General features: G+C 36.6%; 1 protein-coding gene across 1 annotated transcript in view; it reads right to left on the reverse strand.

The window, feature by feature from the left end:
• The window catches only part of RAD17 (RAD17 homolog (S. pombe)), a 41,550-nt gene that overhangs the window by 10,817 nt on the left and 15,422 nt on the right, over window positions 1-15,311 (reverse strand). Inside the window, exons 8-13 of the mRNA XM_008575648.1 lie at window positions 12,322-12,433; window positions 9,253-9,435; window positions 7,992-8,077; window positions 7,726-7,872; window positions 6,342-6,491; window positions 4,359-4,479 (exon numbers count right to left, since the gene is read on the reverse strand). Coding sequence (XP_008573870.1) covers window positions 4,359-4,479; window positions 6,342-6,491; window positions 7,726-7,872; window positions 7,992-8,077; window positions 9,253-9,435; window positions 12,322-12,433 — 799 coding nt within the window. The remainder of the gene's footprint in view (window positions 1-4,358; window positions 4,480-6,341; window positions 6,492-7,725; window positions 7,873-7,991; window positions 8,078-9,252; window positions 9,436-12,321; window positions 12,434-15,311) is intronic.

Genomic DNA, 15,311 nt, shown 5'->3' on the forward strand with positions numbered 1-15,311 from the left:
GGGGGCAACACTGAGGGTTGCGATCCGTTGCCAGACACGGAAAAAAAGACAAAAGACAAAAAAATAAAAATAAAAATAAAAATAAATAAATAAATAAAATTGGTATAGGGTAAATGCTGGACATAGCCTTATTCCCCCCTCCCTGTGCTTACCAGAGTTCCTCCTCCCCCTTGGGAGACTACCCCTGGCCAAGGTAGTTACCCAAGGAAAGGCATGTGCCCTCGAAGAGAAAAAGAGAGCTGGAGGGACCCTAAGTAAGTGAACTAGCAGTCTGGTGTCAGGAGAGTAGTGAGTATATTAATTTATCTACTCAGCCAGATCTCCCATGCACTCTGAGTTATGTGAGTGGGGTGAGGGTCTGCATGTAAGCCTAAAAATGATTTACACTCCTACTCTGGTCTGTTCACTATATAACTGGTATATGTATCCCATTGCAGCGCAGATTTTCTGACTGACAGGCTGCTGTCAGTGACTTTGGCTGCCATCAGTGACTCTCGTTAGTTTAATAAACCAATGTCTCTACCCACTGAGCAACTGGGTGAATTTTTTGGAGTAGGCAAACATTACACGAGTGCCCTTTTAGATCTGGGGCTCCTGCATTACAATTTGGTTATTTGTTTTCTTGCTATTGAGTAGAGTTCCTTAGATACTTTGGATGTTAACCCCTAATCAAATGTATAGTTTGCAAATATTTTCTCCCACTCTGTAGGTTGTCTGTTCACTGTGTTGATTATTTCTTTTGCTATGCAGAAGATTTTTACTTTGATGTAATCCCATTTATCTATTTTTGCTTTTGTTGCCTACAATCAGGATTTTAAAATACACAGCTCTGAAAAAAGACAAAAGGGAAAAAATAAAAAATAAAAAAAATAAAATACACAGCTCTTTGATATGGAAAGTTAGTGTTGTGATCCTGGAATCTGAATTTTTAACTAGTGGATAAAATGATTTTCCAGATGATTCCAAACATATATAATCTAAATCAGTACCCCTCAAATTCCTCATGCATAAGAATCACCTAGAGAATCTTATTAAAGTACAGATTTATTCAGCAGGTCTTGAGTGAGGCCTGAGATTCTGCATTTCTCACAGGCTTCAGGTGATGATGCTCCTGGTCCAAGGAGACCCTTCCTAATCTGATTCTTGGTCCCACAGCAAGAGTGGGAATGTAGAAGATGGCTGGCTGAGCCTATGTGAGTTGGTGGCATTAGGGCTGGGACTGAAGGAACAACCTGCATTGTCTGGAAATGGATTATATACAGAGGAATTGAGTAAATAAGTATTTGCATTTAGGAAAATGGGAGATAGGTTTTTCATTGTTCAAAAAGGGAGGTACAAATATGGAAAGGGGTAAGGTTAGAATAAACTCTGTGGTGTTAAGATTGAAATTGAAGGTACTGCTGTAAACTCATGTTTTACACACACACACACACACACACACACACACACACACACACATGAGGAAATTAACATTGCTATTGTAATACCATTTATTTTATAGACCCCATTTTTTGTTTTGTTCTGCTGAAAAAGCCTAGGAACGATACTTCAGTAGTAGTGACCATACCTAGTGCCCAGATCCTACTTTCTAAATACCATTCCCTCTAAGGAATCAGAGCTCCTTGAGGTTTCTGATTTCAGGGCCGGGGCAGGGAAAGTAAAAAATGATATTGAAACATTTTGTTTCTGAAAAACAGTATTCAAAGAGGTAAGAGGGACATAACAAAAGATACGGAGTTAGCTCACTGCAGCACTGGACAATTTGAGACCAAAATAAATGATGACAGCAAGGAACTACAACTGGAAAAATAGAAATCCAGAGTCCATACTAATATTAGTGAATAAACAAACAAATAAATAAGTGGAAGAGAAGGCAAGCTATACCTTCCAGTACAATTTACCAACACAAATACAGAAGAAATGATGGCATTTTAAAAAAACCACCATTTGGGGCCGGCCCGGTGGCGCACTGCTACAGTGCGCCGCTTGGGAGCGCAGCGGTGCTCCTGCCGAGGGTTTGGATCCCACATACAGACTGGTTCCCGCTCACTGGCTGAGCGAGGTGCGGGCACAACACCGAGGGTTGTGATCCCGTTGCCGGTCCCGGTCCGGTACGGGCGCGACACTGAGGGTTGCGATCCGTTGCCGGACACGAAAAAGGAAAAAAAATAAAAATAAAAATAAAAATAAAAAACCACCATTTGTCAAGCATCACAGATTCAGGACATAATATTCAATGGATGCTATAACAATGGGTGAAATCTTAACAAGACATAGGATATTTACATAGTCTCAGAGTATCTCCCCATAAAATACTTATTAACTTTACACTGAAAAACCTGAGAGAGATCATCTACCAAATGATAAAAGTTAACTTCACCAGTAATTGGATAAACATCATATTCTTCTGACATGATGCACTGAGAAGAACACAGCATCACTTCTAGTGATACTAGTATTCCTGCCAAAAATACATATCCTGAATCCAATCATGAGGAATCACCAGACAAACCCAAATTGAAGGATCACCTACACAGTAACTGTTGTATATGTTTTCAAAATGTCATGGACATCCAGACAAATTGGATATGTTTTTAAAAGAATTTTTAAAAATGTCACAGACAAAGAAAAACTTACGAATTGAATTGGCCCATATCAAAGACTAAAGGGACATGGCAACTAAACAACTAAATACATTATGTGATTTTGCATTGGGTTTTTGAAAATCATTGGGTTTTCAAGAAAGAAGAAAAAGGGAATAAAAAGTTGTTATTTTACAAAGGATATTATTAGGACAACTGGCAAAATTTGAATGGGGTCTATAAAATAAATGGTATTACAATAACAATGTTAATTTCCTCATGTTGATGTGCATGCTGTGGTTATGTAGGAGAATGTCCTTGTTTTCAGAAGTACAGACTGAAGTGTTTAACAATAATAGGATATCATGCCTGCAATTTGCTCAAACATGGTTCAGGAAAAAAATACATATATGTGTATGCTTGTGTGTATAGAAAGAGAGAAAGAGAATATAAGTCAAATATGGCAAAAATTTAACACTGAAGAATCCTGGTGAAGGGTATACAAGAACCCCTGTACTCTTCTTGCATCTTTTCTCTAAATTTGAAATTATTTCAAAATAAAGTTAAAAAACTAGTGTAACCTTAAAAAAAATTGGCAAGGATAGGGAAATCTCTGGATTATGATCCACGAGTTAATCATGTCCACTGCCCAAGTTATCCCACTTTTGCCTATGAATATACTTTTTTTTTTCCTTTTTGTCTTTTTTCGTGACCGGCAACGGATCGCAACCCTCAGTGTCACGCCCGTACCGGACCGGGACCGGCAACGGGATCGCAACCCTCGGTGTTGCGCCCGTACCTCACATTCAGCCAGTGAGCAGCCAGTCTGTATGTGGGATCTGAACCCTTGGCGGGAGCGCCAACACGCTCCCAAGCGGCGCACTGTAGCAGTGCGCCACCGGGCCGGCCCCTGAATTTACTTTTTAAAAACTTCAAGTACCAATACTCACAAAAGTCATAAGATGAAACTATTGTATTAAAGCAGACATTTACTCTATAATCCTCTCTTCTGATCACTTATAAGGTAAACTATGTGGTTGATTACCAATATTTTAAATATTACATAAATTCTGTTTTCTATCTTGAAGATCAGCAACACAAACATGTAACTGTTAGTAAAATGTGGCTCTTAAAATACACATTAAAAAAGAGAAACAACTGGTAGAAAAATTAATAAAGTTCATAAAAAGGCAGATCTCTTAAGAGGTAATATGCAAGTGTGCACTGATACAGGTATACTAATGTTGCTTGTAGCATTATTTATAATTTTAAAACTTGGAAATACAATCTAAACTTACTATTAATGGACATCATTTGTAATACTGAAATCAACCAAAATATATATCAATAAGGCTAAATAAAATTATTATATATTTTGAAAAAAAGAGACTTAAATATACTTTATTTAGCATTGATGTTTTGACATTAACTCATAAAATATGGAAGGTTATCCATGGTAAGTGACATACATAAATTAAAGCTTTTCTCATTCTGTATGTTTCTATACACACACACACACACACACACAAGAAGTCTGGAAGAATTTGCACTAACCTGCCAAAAGCAACCTGTGGTTATAGGGGAGGTACTTACAATTTTTACTTTATATACTTCTGTATTTATTTTTTTTTAAACAAAAAGAATGCATTAATTCTGGATCAAAAAATAAAGAAAAGGGAAAAAACTCATCTTACTACTACACAGCAATGAGCTGACCCACAAAAAAGATACTGATACCAAGCACTTCTTGGGGAAAAGAAAAATCCATGTTATTACCTTGATTTCTCATTGGAATGGTTAGCAGAGCAAGGTATGGCAACAACTGAGTTTGGAGGCACAAAGCTGGTAGGCAGAAGTCAGAAAAAAGTGCTTTTGCTGTCAGGCAGTTTTCCCGATACTACATAGAAAAGGAAAAAAAAAATGAAAGAAAAGTAAAAAATTTGGTTAATGTATTCCTAGAAAAACTAAGTTTATTATTACATGACAAAGTGTGTGGGTTTATATACAACAAATGTATTTTAAACGGTTTATCTCATTATTCCTTTATACTTTTCCTAGCATTATCTAATAAAGCATTATGCCTATACAACCACTTCATATTTGACTTAAGAATTTTTTTAAAAGAGGCATACTGTATAAGAAAAACAAACTTAAAAATCAAAGGAATTCTGTTTGAGCATACACACATCACAAAGTACATGAGAATACTGTTTCTTTGTGAAATAAGCACAATCCCTGCTTTCAAGGAGCTTACAGTCTTAGATAATTCATATGTAGCTATATGCAAAATTAATATATGTGTTATAAAGAGTAAAGCAAGTCAAGAAGGGACATAAATTTCTTTAAAGTCTTAAAACTCTCTAAGAAATCTGTTGGAAAAAATTTCTTAGCTAATGAATTATAGGATGATCATACTTAGCCATATGATTTTAGAACTGGAAGATATCTTATAGATGACCCAATATAGGGGTCACAAACTCAGATATTACAGCAGTCAGGCAGGTAATATAAGTGAGTGGACTAGCTGGAGACAGTACTGTCTACTACTCGTGTCTCAAAGTGGCAGATGCTACTTGGCTTGAGCTGACTGCTGCCATGTAGAAGTATGAGCCAGCGTGACCTCACCTTCCATTTTTTTTTAAAAGAGATTTCAGAAATTCTGAAGCCAGAAATTCATATGAGATTGAATTATTATACTAATTTTTAAAGACTGGCAATTAATTTTAAAAATCTGTTGTATATAACTCATGGGCCACCCATTTTCAGCCTCTAAATAATTCAATCTTTTACAGTGATAGCTGTGGAGACTTAAGAGCAAATTAAGTAAAATAATTTGTCCAGATGGTTAGAGGCAAAGTCAGTATTTCTTTTCTTTTCTTTTTTATTAGCAAATTAAGTAAAATAATTTGTCCAGATGGTTAGAGGCAAAGTCAGTATTTCTTTTCTTTTTTATTGATTTGTTTATTGAGTTTATTTAAATTGATGAACATAGTATATATTTATGGTGTAGAACATGATGTTTTGAAATACATAAACACAGTGGAATGGCTAAATTGAAGTAACTTACATATGCATAACCTCACATATTTATCATTTTTTAATGGTAAGATCACTTAAAATCTACTGTCTTAGGGATTTCAAGTATATAATACATTGTTATTAACTACAGTCTACCATGTGTACTTGTACAATATCTCTCTTGAACTTATTCCTCCTGTGTAACTGAAATTTTGTATACCAGGGTTTATTTATTTATTTATTTAATTATTATTTTTTTCCTTTTTGTCTTTTTTACTGACCGGTAACGGGATCACAACCCTCAGTGTCGTGCCCGTACCGGGGACCGGCAACGGGACTGCAACCCTCGGTGCTGCGCCCGCTCCGCGCTCAGCCAGTGAGCGGGAACCGGTCTCCACATGGAATCCGAACCCTCGGCGGGAGCGCCGCCGTGCTCCCAAGCGGCGCACTATCCAGTGCGCCACTGGGCCGGCCCTTAATTAAAATTAAAATATAACTATACTTTGATTCCAATAAAAGTGCTTTTTTTTTTAGTGCTTTTTCCCTCAAAAAAATGTCTAAGCATAAGAAGATTGCTCTCTACATATTTTATCATAATTCTAAGAAAATCATAGGCCTTAGCAACTATTTTACTAAAGACAAACCATTTTTCTTTTACTTTAAAAAAAAATAACAGTTTTATTGAGATATAATTCACATATCATAAATTCACCTACCAAAAGTGTACAATTCTTTTTTTACCTTTTTACTTATTAGAAACCACTGGGGTTTGTGCAAGGGACGAAAACTGGATCCTCCGCCTTGGCAATGAGCAAATCCTCGGGCTTTGTTGGAATGTATCACACCTCTTGTGGCTATAGATGTACTATATTCCCTGAGTAAAGAACGTATCTGACAAATGAGACAAAATGTGAAATAAAGAAAATAAGAGATTTACAAAATAGTTATCACTGGTACTACTAACACATAAAAAAAGATTATTTAATTTCTATATGTTCACTTTTTTCTTTTTTTTAAATTTATTTTTTATTATACATACATGTGGGGTACAATGTTGATTTTCAATAATTGTGTACAGTGTGTATATGTTCACTTTTTTCAACACCACCGCCCTAAAAATAATAGTGCTACAAAATTATTCAAGGAAAATTCAATTGAGACAAAACAATCAAATGTAGTGTGTGAACTCTAGTATATGTGTTGCCGAAGTGAGCACAACGTAGTGTGTGAACTCTAATTGGCTGTTGGACAGGGGTGTGGGAAACAACTTTAAATATATTTTTGAGGCAACTGGGGAACTCAGAATAGGAACAATATATTACCAAATCAATGTTAACTTTCTTAGGTGTAATAATGCTATTGTGGTTGTAATAAAACAATGTCCTGGGCCGGCCTGTGGCTCACTCGGTAGAGTGCGGTGCTGATAACACCAAGGCCACGGGTTCGGATCCCATATAGGGATGGCCGGTTCGCTCACAGGCTGAGCATGGTGCTGACAACACCAAGTCGAGGGTTAAGATCCCCCTTACCGGTCATCTTTCAAAAAAAAAAAAAAAAAAAAACAATGTCCTTATGCAGGCATGTGTAAGTGCTGTGTCATGATGTTTCAATTTCTTTCTAATTATTCAGCAATGTTAAGTCATTAAGAAAAAATACAAATTTTATAGTAAATAATTCCAAATATGTAAAAAAATAAAAATAAAAACTAGCAGAGGGCTGGCCAGTTAGCTCACGTGGTTAGAGCAAGGTGCTGACAACACCAAGGTCAAGGGTCTGGATCCCCAAATAGGTCAGCCACCAAAAAAAAACCTAGCAGAAAGTACAGCAAGATGTATAGTTCTTTCCCTTCTATCTAATTTTCAATGGTTGTCAAATTTTCTAAGTATATATCAATTTTAAAATATGAAAATAACTTCAGAAAAAATTGATGCTATATTAATCAGAAAAAACAGATTAACTACTGAAGCTTCAGAACAAACACTAGGCTGGATGAATTAATCGCAGCATAGTTATTAAGAAGAGTCATGTAAAATACTGTTAAACAACTAGGGATAAAAGTAAACTTTCTTTTCTCAATTCAGTGGAAATACTCATAAACGAAAATATTTAAGTCAAATGGTCTTACATTCCAGTCACCACTGAGGATATCTGCAAAACTCAGAAATTCAGTGGCTCTCACGAGATCATCTACTTCGGTGAAGAAATCTATGTAGTTTTGATGAAGATATAAATTAAATAACTCTCCTGGCATGTGTGACATTTCTACTACTTCCTATAAAAAGAGGCATATATATATAATTTTAGCAAAACTGTATTGGTTAGATTATATACTGACACAAATAACATATAATACATCCTTTAAACAGTATTAAGTGTTATTAAAGACCTTACCTCAGGTTGAACAAGTAATGTATCCCGTTCATACTCTGATAAATGAGGAGGCAACCGAGGTGAGTCTAATTCTGTTAAAGATGCTCCTATAAAAAAATTTCAGGAATTATTAAAGATAATACCATCTTTGTAATTATATAGCACTTCTTATTTGAAGATTTTCAACACTTTAGACACATAATGCCAAAATACCAATTAAGCTGTTAAAAATAAAAAACAAAACCAACAAAATACCTGGAAGCTTATGTGAGGTGCCTATTTTATCATTATTAGCAAGAACTAAACTTAGAATTCTGATGCCTGGATTATGGCTTTTCTAGGCTTAAAATATTCCATTTCTCAAAGCACTCCCCATTTCTCCTTTTCCAGCTCTGCATTATCATTTCAGTATAGTTCTTCACCATTCTATTTACTATATGTAGGAAGGTACTGCTCTCTGCATGAGAGAATGGGAACCACATTCCCTAATGCAAAAAATTACAAATGAATGTTGGGTAGGGAAAAAAAAAAGGTGAAAAGAAAAGAATCACATGGGAATGGTCACTGAGGTTCAAAGATAAGAGGATCCAGGGACAGAAGAGTGTCTTCGCTGCCACTTAAGTGATGCCCATTTCATTTTCCTCAGGTGGCTTGAAGATTTCCATCTACAATTCCCAATGTTCTTCCTTCAGGATTGTAAAACTGAAAACACGTATTTACTACATAAGGAACAAGAGCTTGGAATTTTATTAAAAGGAGAAACAATTTGGGAGATTGGAGATGGGTAATAGGGGGTAGAGGAACTGAGGGAGAGCAGGAATCAAAGACTACAGGTGGCAAAGCACATCTGTCTGGGGAGACAGCAAGCTAGTGAAGAGTACAGAGAAATGTAAGAGGGCTGAAAGAAACCTTAAGCTACCCGGCAATTTGTCTAGGGCTCTAGTGGCTAGAGCCCAGTGCTAAGAGGGCTTAGGGCTACCAACACTTGCCACTGAAAGTCTAGATGGACTGATGTCTTCTTACCTTCAGTAAACTATAATCTTAAAGATTTACAGACATGGATATGACCTACAGTAGTCCGTTTCTCTTTAATCCTGCTCATAGACAGAAAATACTCTAAATACATTTTCCTGCTATGTTTTAGGCCTTGCCAGTATCTGACCTATCCCTATCTCTTTTTTGTAAAAGAATCAAATAACATGACATTTTTTAAAAAGTGGTATTTTATTTCTATTGTAAGACTAATACCCAACAGATTAAAAAAATGTATAAAATTTCTTACTTTTACAATACAGAATTTTCCCCAAAGCTCTGAAGAGAAAGAGAGAAACATCTTTGCCACCAATAGCTTGGACCTCTTGATTTTCAAAAATCCTATCGGGTTTTTTTCTTCGTTTTGATTTTGACAGTGCAGCATCTGATTTTAATGACACTCCTTTTTTCCTTGGCCAAAAATTGTTCTCTCCTAAATAATATACACCCAAGTGACAATATTTAAAATAAAGTTAAAATATGAAAATTAAAACAAAGAAAATATAGATACAGTTACACTAAATATTCCAATTAAAATATATTTTTCTAATAAACAATAATTATAATATACATGAACTGAATTAGAGTCCTCTTTGGGTTACTGACACTATTAAAACGGAATAAAATGTTACTTAAAAGCATCTCATGACACAGATTTCAAATTTTCACACACACAATGGCAAACTAATATAGTCCTATCATCTTGGTTTCTCATTGTATTACGTGCAGAGTACTGTTCTTGGCTCATGATACATACTAACTAATTTAGTCCCCATAACAACCCTATGAGGGGAGAACTATTATTACACTAATTAAAAAAATGAGATATAAAGAGGTTAAATAACTGGCTCAAGGACATCAGTGAGTGAGTGATTTGAATCTAGGCAGTCTGCTTCTATAATCTATGCTTAATAACTATGCTTTATTACTTCTCTACGGATTTCAGCAGTCCCCAATTTATGAATGTGCCTGTGTTCAAATTTCATTTGTAAGTCTACTGTTTAAAACTCAGAATGCGAGGGCCAGCCCGTGGCTCACTAGGCAGAGTATGGTGCTGATAACACCAAGGCCGCAGGTTCAGATCCCTTATAGGGATGGTAGGGGGATCCGAACCCTCGGACGGGAGCGCCGCCGCGCTTCCCAAGCGGCGCACTATCCAGTGCGCCACCGGGCCGGCCCCACCAGTCATCTTTTAAAAAACAAAACAAAACAAAACAAAACTCATAATGCGTGATAAGTCAAGGGTTAAGATCCCCTTACCAGTCATCTTTTAAAAAACAAAACAAAACAAAACAAAACTCATAATGCGTGACTTAAAAGCAGCCTTGAATAGCAGAAAGAACACAGGATCTGGACTTGAATCATAGTATTGTCTATCTCATTAGGCTATTCTGAAATTAAATGAAAAAACATACAATTGTTAACACAGTTCCTGGCCTGCTCAAAAATTCTTATTTTCTTTTCTTTAAAATTTCTGTTATTAATGTTATAAATAGCAGTTAGGATCTCTAACTGGTGCACTTCAGCATTCCTAACTTATAATTCCAGTGCTGAACCTAAGCACCATTTACATTTATGTTTCCAAAGAATAAGCAGAATTCTGGGTTTAGTTGTTACAGAGGCTGCCTATGCCTTTACAGTTATTTTGAAAAACAAAGACGCAAAATAAATGAACAGGTTACTCTCGTGGGCAGAAACACTAGGATTTCAGGTAGGTTTTGAGAACTCCAAAAATGGCTTTTATTTCTTTAAGGTCAAATCATCAGTGTTAAGCATCAAGTAAATAGCTTGCTAAATGCTTTCTGATGAGGACTGTGCAGTGAACTATGATCATCAGAGTAAAAATATAACTCACTGTCTTAAGTGGAGCTATCTTTTTATTATACCATGGCTCTTTACCCTTTTTACATATTAATGAGGGGAAATTAATTGAACATATCATATAAATTATTACCTGGGTCAATCACAGTCCCAAAATATTTAATGGAAAATCCCAGGTATAAACACTACATGTTTTAAATTGCACGCTGTTTTTAAATTGCACGCTGTTTTTTTTTTTTTTTTTTTTGAGATCAGCCGCACCACGCTCAGCCAGTGAGCGCACCGGCCATCCCTATATAGGATCCGAACCCGCCGCGGGAATGCTGCTGCGCTCCCAGCGCGGCACTCTCCCGAGTGCGCCACGGGCTCGGCCCACAGTGCTTGTGTTTTAAGTAACCCTTATTTTACTTAACAATGACCCCAAAGTGCAAGAGTAATGATGCTGACATATTGTTATAATTGTTTTATTTTATTGTTAGTTATTGTTGTTAATCTCTTACTGTGCCTAACTGACAAATTAAACTTTATCATTGGTATGTATACATAGAAAAAAATACATGGCATACATATACAGAGTTTGGTACTATCTGTGGTTTCAGGCATCCACTGGGGGTCTTGAAACACATCCCCTACAGGTAAGAGGGGACTGCTGTACCAATTATAAGTTAAACTATGTTTAGTTTGATTTTATTTCATGAATTATTAGGAGAAAGTTAGTCACCTATATAATGCTCTATGAATGTATCTTTCATAGTTACCTTTTGAAGAAGAAAACTGGAGGCTGTTTATTGCACTTCTGATATCACCAGAACATCCTTGACAGAGCAACTCTAGAGAAGTTTTATCAGGGATCATAATTTTTCCTCCATTCTAAAATGAGAATATTAAATTTAAAAACTCTTTTCTTTCACATATTAAAAAACACCCAAACACATTTTTTACAACTTAATAGAAGTAAATTAGATTCTTTTTTTTTTTGTCCTTTTTGAGACCAGCCGCACTGCGCTCAGCCAATGAGCGCACCGGCCATCCCTATATAGGATCCGAACCCGCCGCGGGAACGCTGCTGCGCTCCCAGCGCGGTACTCTCCCGAGTGCGCCACGGGCTCGGCCCACAGTGCTTGTGTTTTAAGTAACCCTTATTTTACTTAACAATGACCCCAAAGTGCAAGAGTAATGATGCTGACATATTGTTATAATTGTTTTATTTTATTGTTAGTTATTGTTGTTAATCTCTTACTGTGCCTAACTGACAAATTAAACTTTATCATTGGTATGTATACATAGAAAAAAATACATGGCATACATATACAGAGTTTGGTACTATCTGTGGTTTCAGGCATCCACTGGGGGTCTTGAAACACATCCCCTACAGGTAAGAGGGGACTGCTGTACCAATTATAAGTTAAACTATGTTTAGTTTGATTTTATTTCATGAATTATTAGGAGAAAGTTAGTCACCTATATAATGCTCTATGAATGTATCTTTCATAGTTACCTTTTGAAGAAGAAAACTGGAGGCTGTTTATTGCACTTCTGATATCACCAGAACATCCTTGACAGAGCAACTCTAGAGAAGTTTTATCAGGGATCATAATTTTTCCTCCATTCTAAAATGAGAATATTAAATTTAAAAACTCTTTTCTGGATCGCAACCCTCGGCGTCGCTCCCGCGCCTCGCTCAGCCAGTGAGCGGGAACCGGTCTGCATGTGGGATCCGAACCCTCGGGCGGGAGCGCCGCCGCGCTTCCCAAGCAGCGCACTATCCAGTGCGCCACCGGGCCGGCCCCGAAGTACTCATATTTCTGTAGTAGCAGAGAGTCCCCTAAAATGTCTGTAACAAAAACCATTACTCTTCCTACTGATCATATGTGAGAGTACTCATTTTTCCATACCTTTGTTAATCCTGCTTATCAATCTTAAGTTTTCTTCAATCTGATATGTGAAAAATGGTATCTGGCTTAAATATGAATTTCTCTGAACACCTCTCATGTTTACCAGCTATTTGTACTTATTGTGTACTGGCTTCTGTTCTTAGCCTCTTTTTTGTAGGCATATTTTCACATATTTAGGTGTTAATGCTTTTTATCTGTTACATAAATTACAAATATTTTCTTTCATTCTGACACTTGTCTTTTTTTTTTCCCCCCCCATGACTGGCCGGTATGGGGATCCAATCATGCTTGTTTTTTAATTTTGTCTATAATGCCTCTGTTACTTCCTAAGCTTTTCATTTTCTGAAGTAAATCCACCAATTGTTCTTTTATGCTTTTAGGTTTTTGTCTCTTTTATCATACCCCAAGTCAGTATTTTTTCCCTAATACTTTTCTAATTTTAATTTTTGTATTTAAACCTTTAATTCACCTGAAAATTATGTGTGTAAAGTATGAAGTAAAGATGCAACCTTATGTTTTTCCATAAGTATATTCAATTATTCCAACACCACTTACTGACTGTAACAGTCTAATTTTCCAAGTAATGTAAAGGGCCATCTCCATCATAGAGAAAATTCCCACTGACACAAATTGATCTATGTCTGTGCTTTCCCATTTCATTCTTCCATTTGTCTATTACTGTGCCAATATCACAGTTTCATAATTTCTATAGTTTTATATTACGTTCAGATATCTAGATCATAAATTTCCCTTCATGGTTCATTTACGGAATCCCCTTGCTCATTATTGTGAATTTCTCTTCCAGATTAACTTCATTTTTATTGTGAATACATTTAACTTAAATATTATTTTGAGAAGAGTACTAGTTTTTGAAAAATTCTACATATGGATTACTTGCCAAAAAGGAAATGTAATTTGTTTTATTGTTTTTTTCCTAAAAGATGACCGGCAAGGGGATCTTAACCCTTGACTTGGTGTTGTCAGCACCATGCTCTCCCAAGTGAGCTAACCGGCCATCCCTACATAGGGATCTGAACCCGTGGCCTTGGTGTTATCAGCACCACACTCTCCCAAGTGAGCCATGGACTGGCCCTGGAAGGTTTTTAATAAGACAAAAAAACACAAGTAAACTTACCATCCAGAACTAATGACACTTAGCATTTTTACATACTTTCTTCTAGTTTGTATAGGTTACTGTGTATATGCGCATTGTTGTTATTCACAATTGTTTGTTTTGTTTGAGCACAGTGATAGGGAGTCAGAACAAAACTTCGGTCCCATCTGATACTTAATAGTTGTAGAATACTATGCAAGTTATTCCCTCCCCAGAGCTCAGTTTCCTTACTTCTTTTTTTTTTTAAAAGATGACCGGTAAGGGGATCTCAACCCTTGGCTTGGTGTTGTCAGCACCATGCTCAGCCAGTGAGCAAACCGGCCATCCCTATATGGGATCCGAACCCGTGGCCTTGGTGTTATCAGCACTGCACTACCGAGTGAGCCACAGACCGGCCCAGTTTCCTTACTTCTAAAATGGGGACAATGTACCAAGTTTGTATGCTTGTGGTAAGGATTTAATAAGACCATGTATGTAAAAATACTTCACATAGTGCCTGAAACATATTGAGGGCTAACAACATAATTTTTATTAGCATTATTATATAACTTTGCCTCTTTTTTTTTTTTAAATTTTTAATTGTTTTGGTAGCTGGCTGGTATAGGGATCAAACCCCAGACCGTGGTGTTACCAGCACCATGCTTTAACCAACTGAGATAATTTCTTGTTATTTTTAACTTGACATTAAATTGTAAGCATTTTTCTGTCATTAAATATTCTCCAAACACTAATTAATGGCATAATAGTTCATTATAGTAACTGCTCTCTTACTGAGCTCAGTTTGTTTCTGACTTTTCAGTGTTAAGAGCTGTTACTTATTCAGCTAAGTGCTCCACATACATTAATGTGTTTAATCCTCTAAACAACCTCTCAGAGATTTCCCTCACTTCCTGTGATCCTGGCAGTGCAACAAAAATTATGTTTTATCCAAGATCTAGCTGATTTGTAGCAATAGGACCCCCAAGAACCATGCTACTGGGAATAGAAGTTCCACCAATTTATTTTTTTTATTTTCTTGGCAGCTGGCCAGATGGGGATCTGAACCCGTGACCTTGGTGTCATAAGGCTGTGCTCCAACCAACTGAGCTAACCAACCAGCCCCCTCCATCAATTTTAATATCATCTTGATTTGGAAGATTAAAAAAAGATGTACTGAAAGTAACATCAGGGCCGGCCCGGTGGCGCACTGGAGAGTGCGCTGCTTGGGAGCGCGGTGCGCTCCCGTCGAGGGTTCGGATCCCATGTGGAGACCGGTTCCCACTCACTGGCTGAGCGCAGTGCGGGCGCAACACCGAGGGTTGCGATCCCGTTGCCGGTCAGTAAAAAAGAGACAAAAAGGAAAAAAAAAAAGAAAGTAACATCAGTTGTTTCACAACAATGTACATATACTTAACACTACTAAACTGTATACTTAAAAGTGGTGAAGATGATAAATTTTATGTGTTTTTTCACCACATAAAATGAATGTTTAAAAAAAAA

This window comes from Galeopterus variegatus, unplaced genomic scaffold, assembly GCF_000696425.1.
Source record: "Galeopterus variegatus unplaced genomic scaffold, G_variegatus-3.0.2 Scaffold1221, whole genome shotgun sequence".
In the NCBI taxonomy this organism is placed as follows: domain Eukaryota; kingdom Metazoa; phylum Chordata; class Mammalia; order Dermoptera; family Cynocephalidae; genus Galeopterus; species Galeopterus variegatus.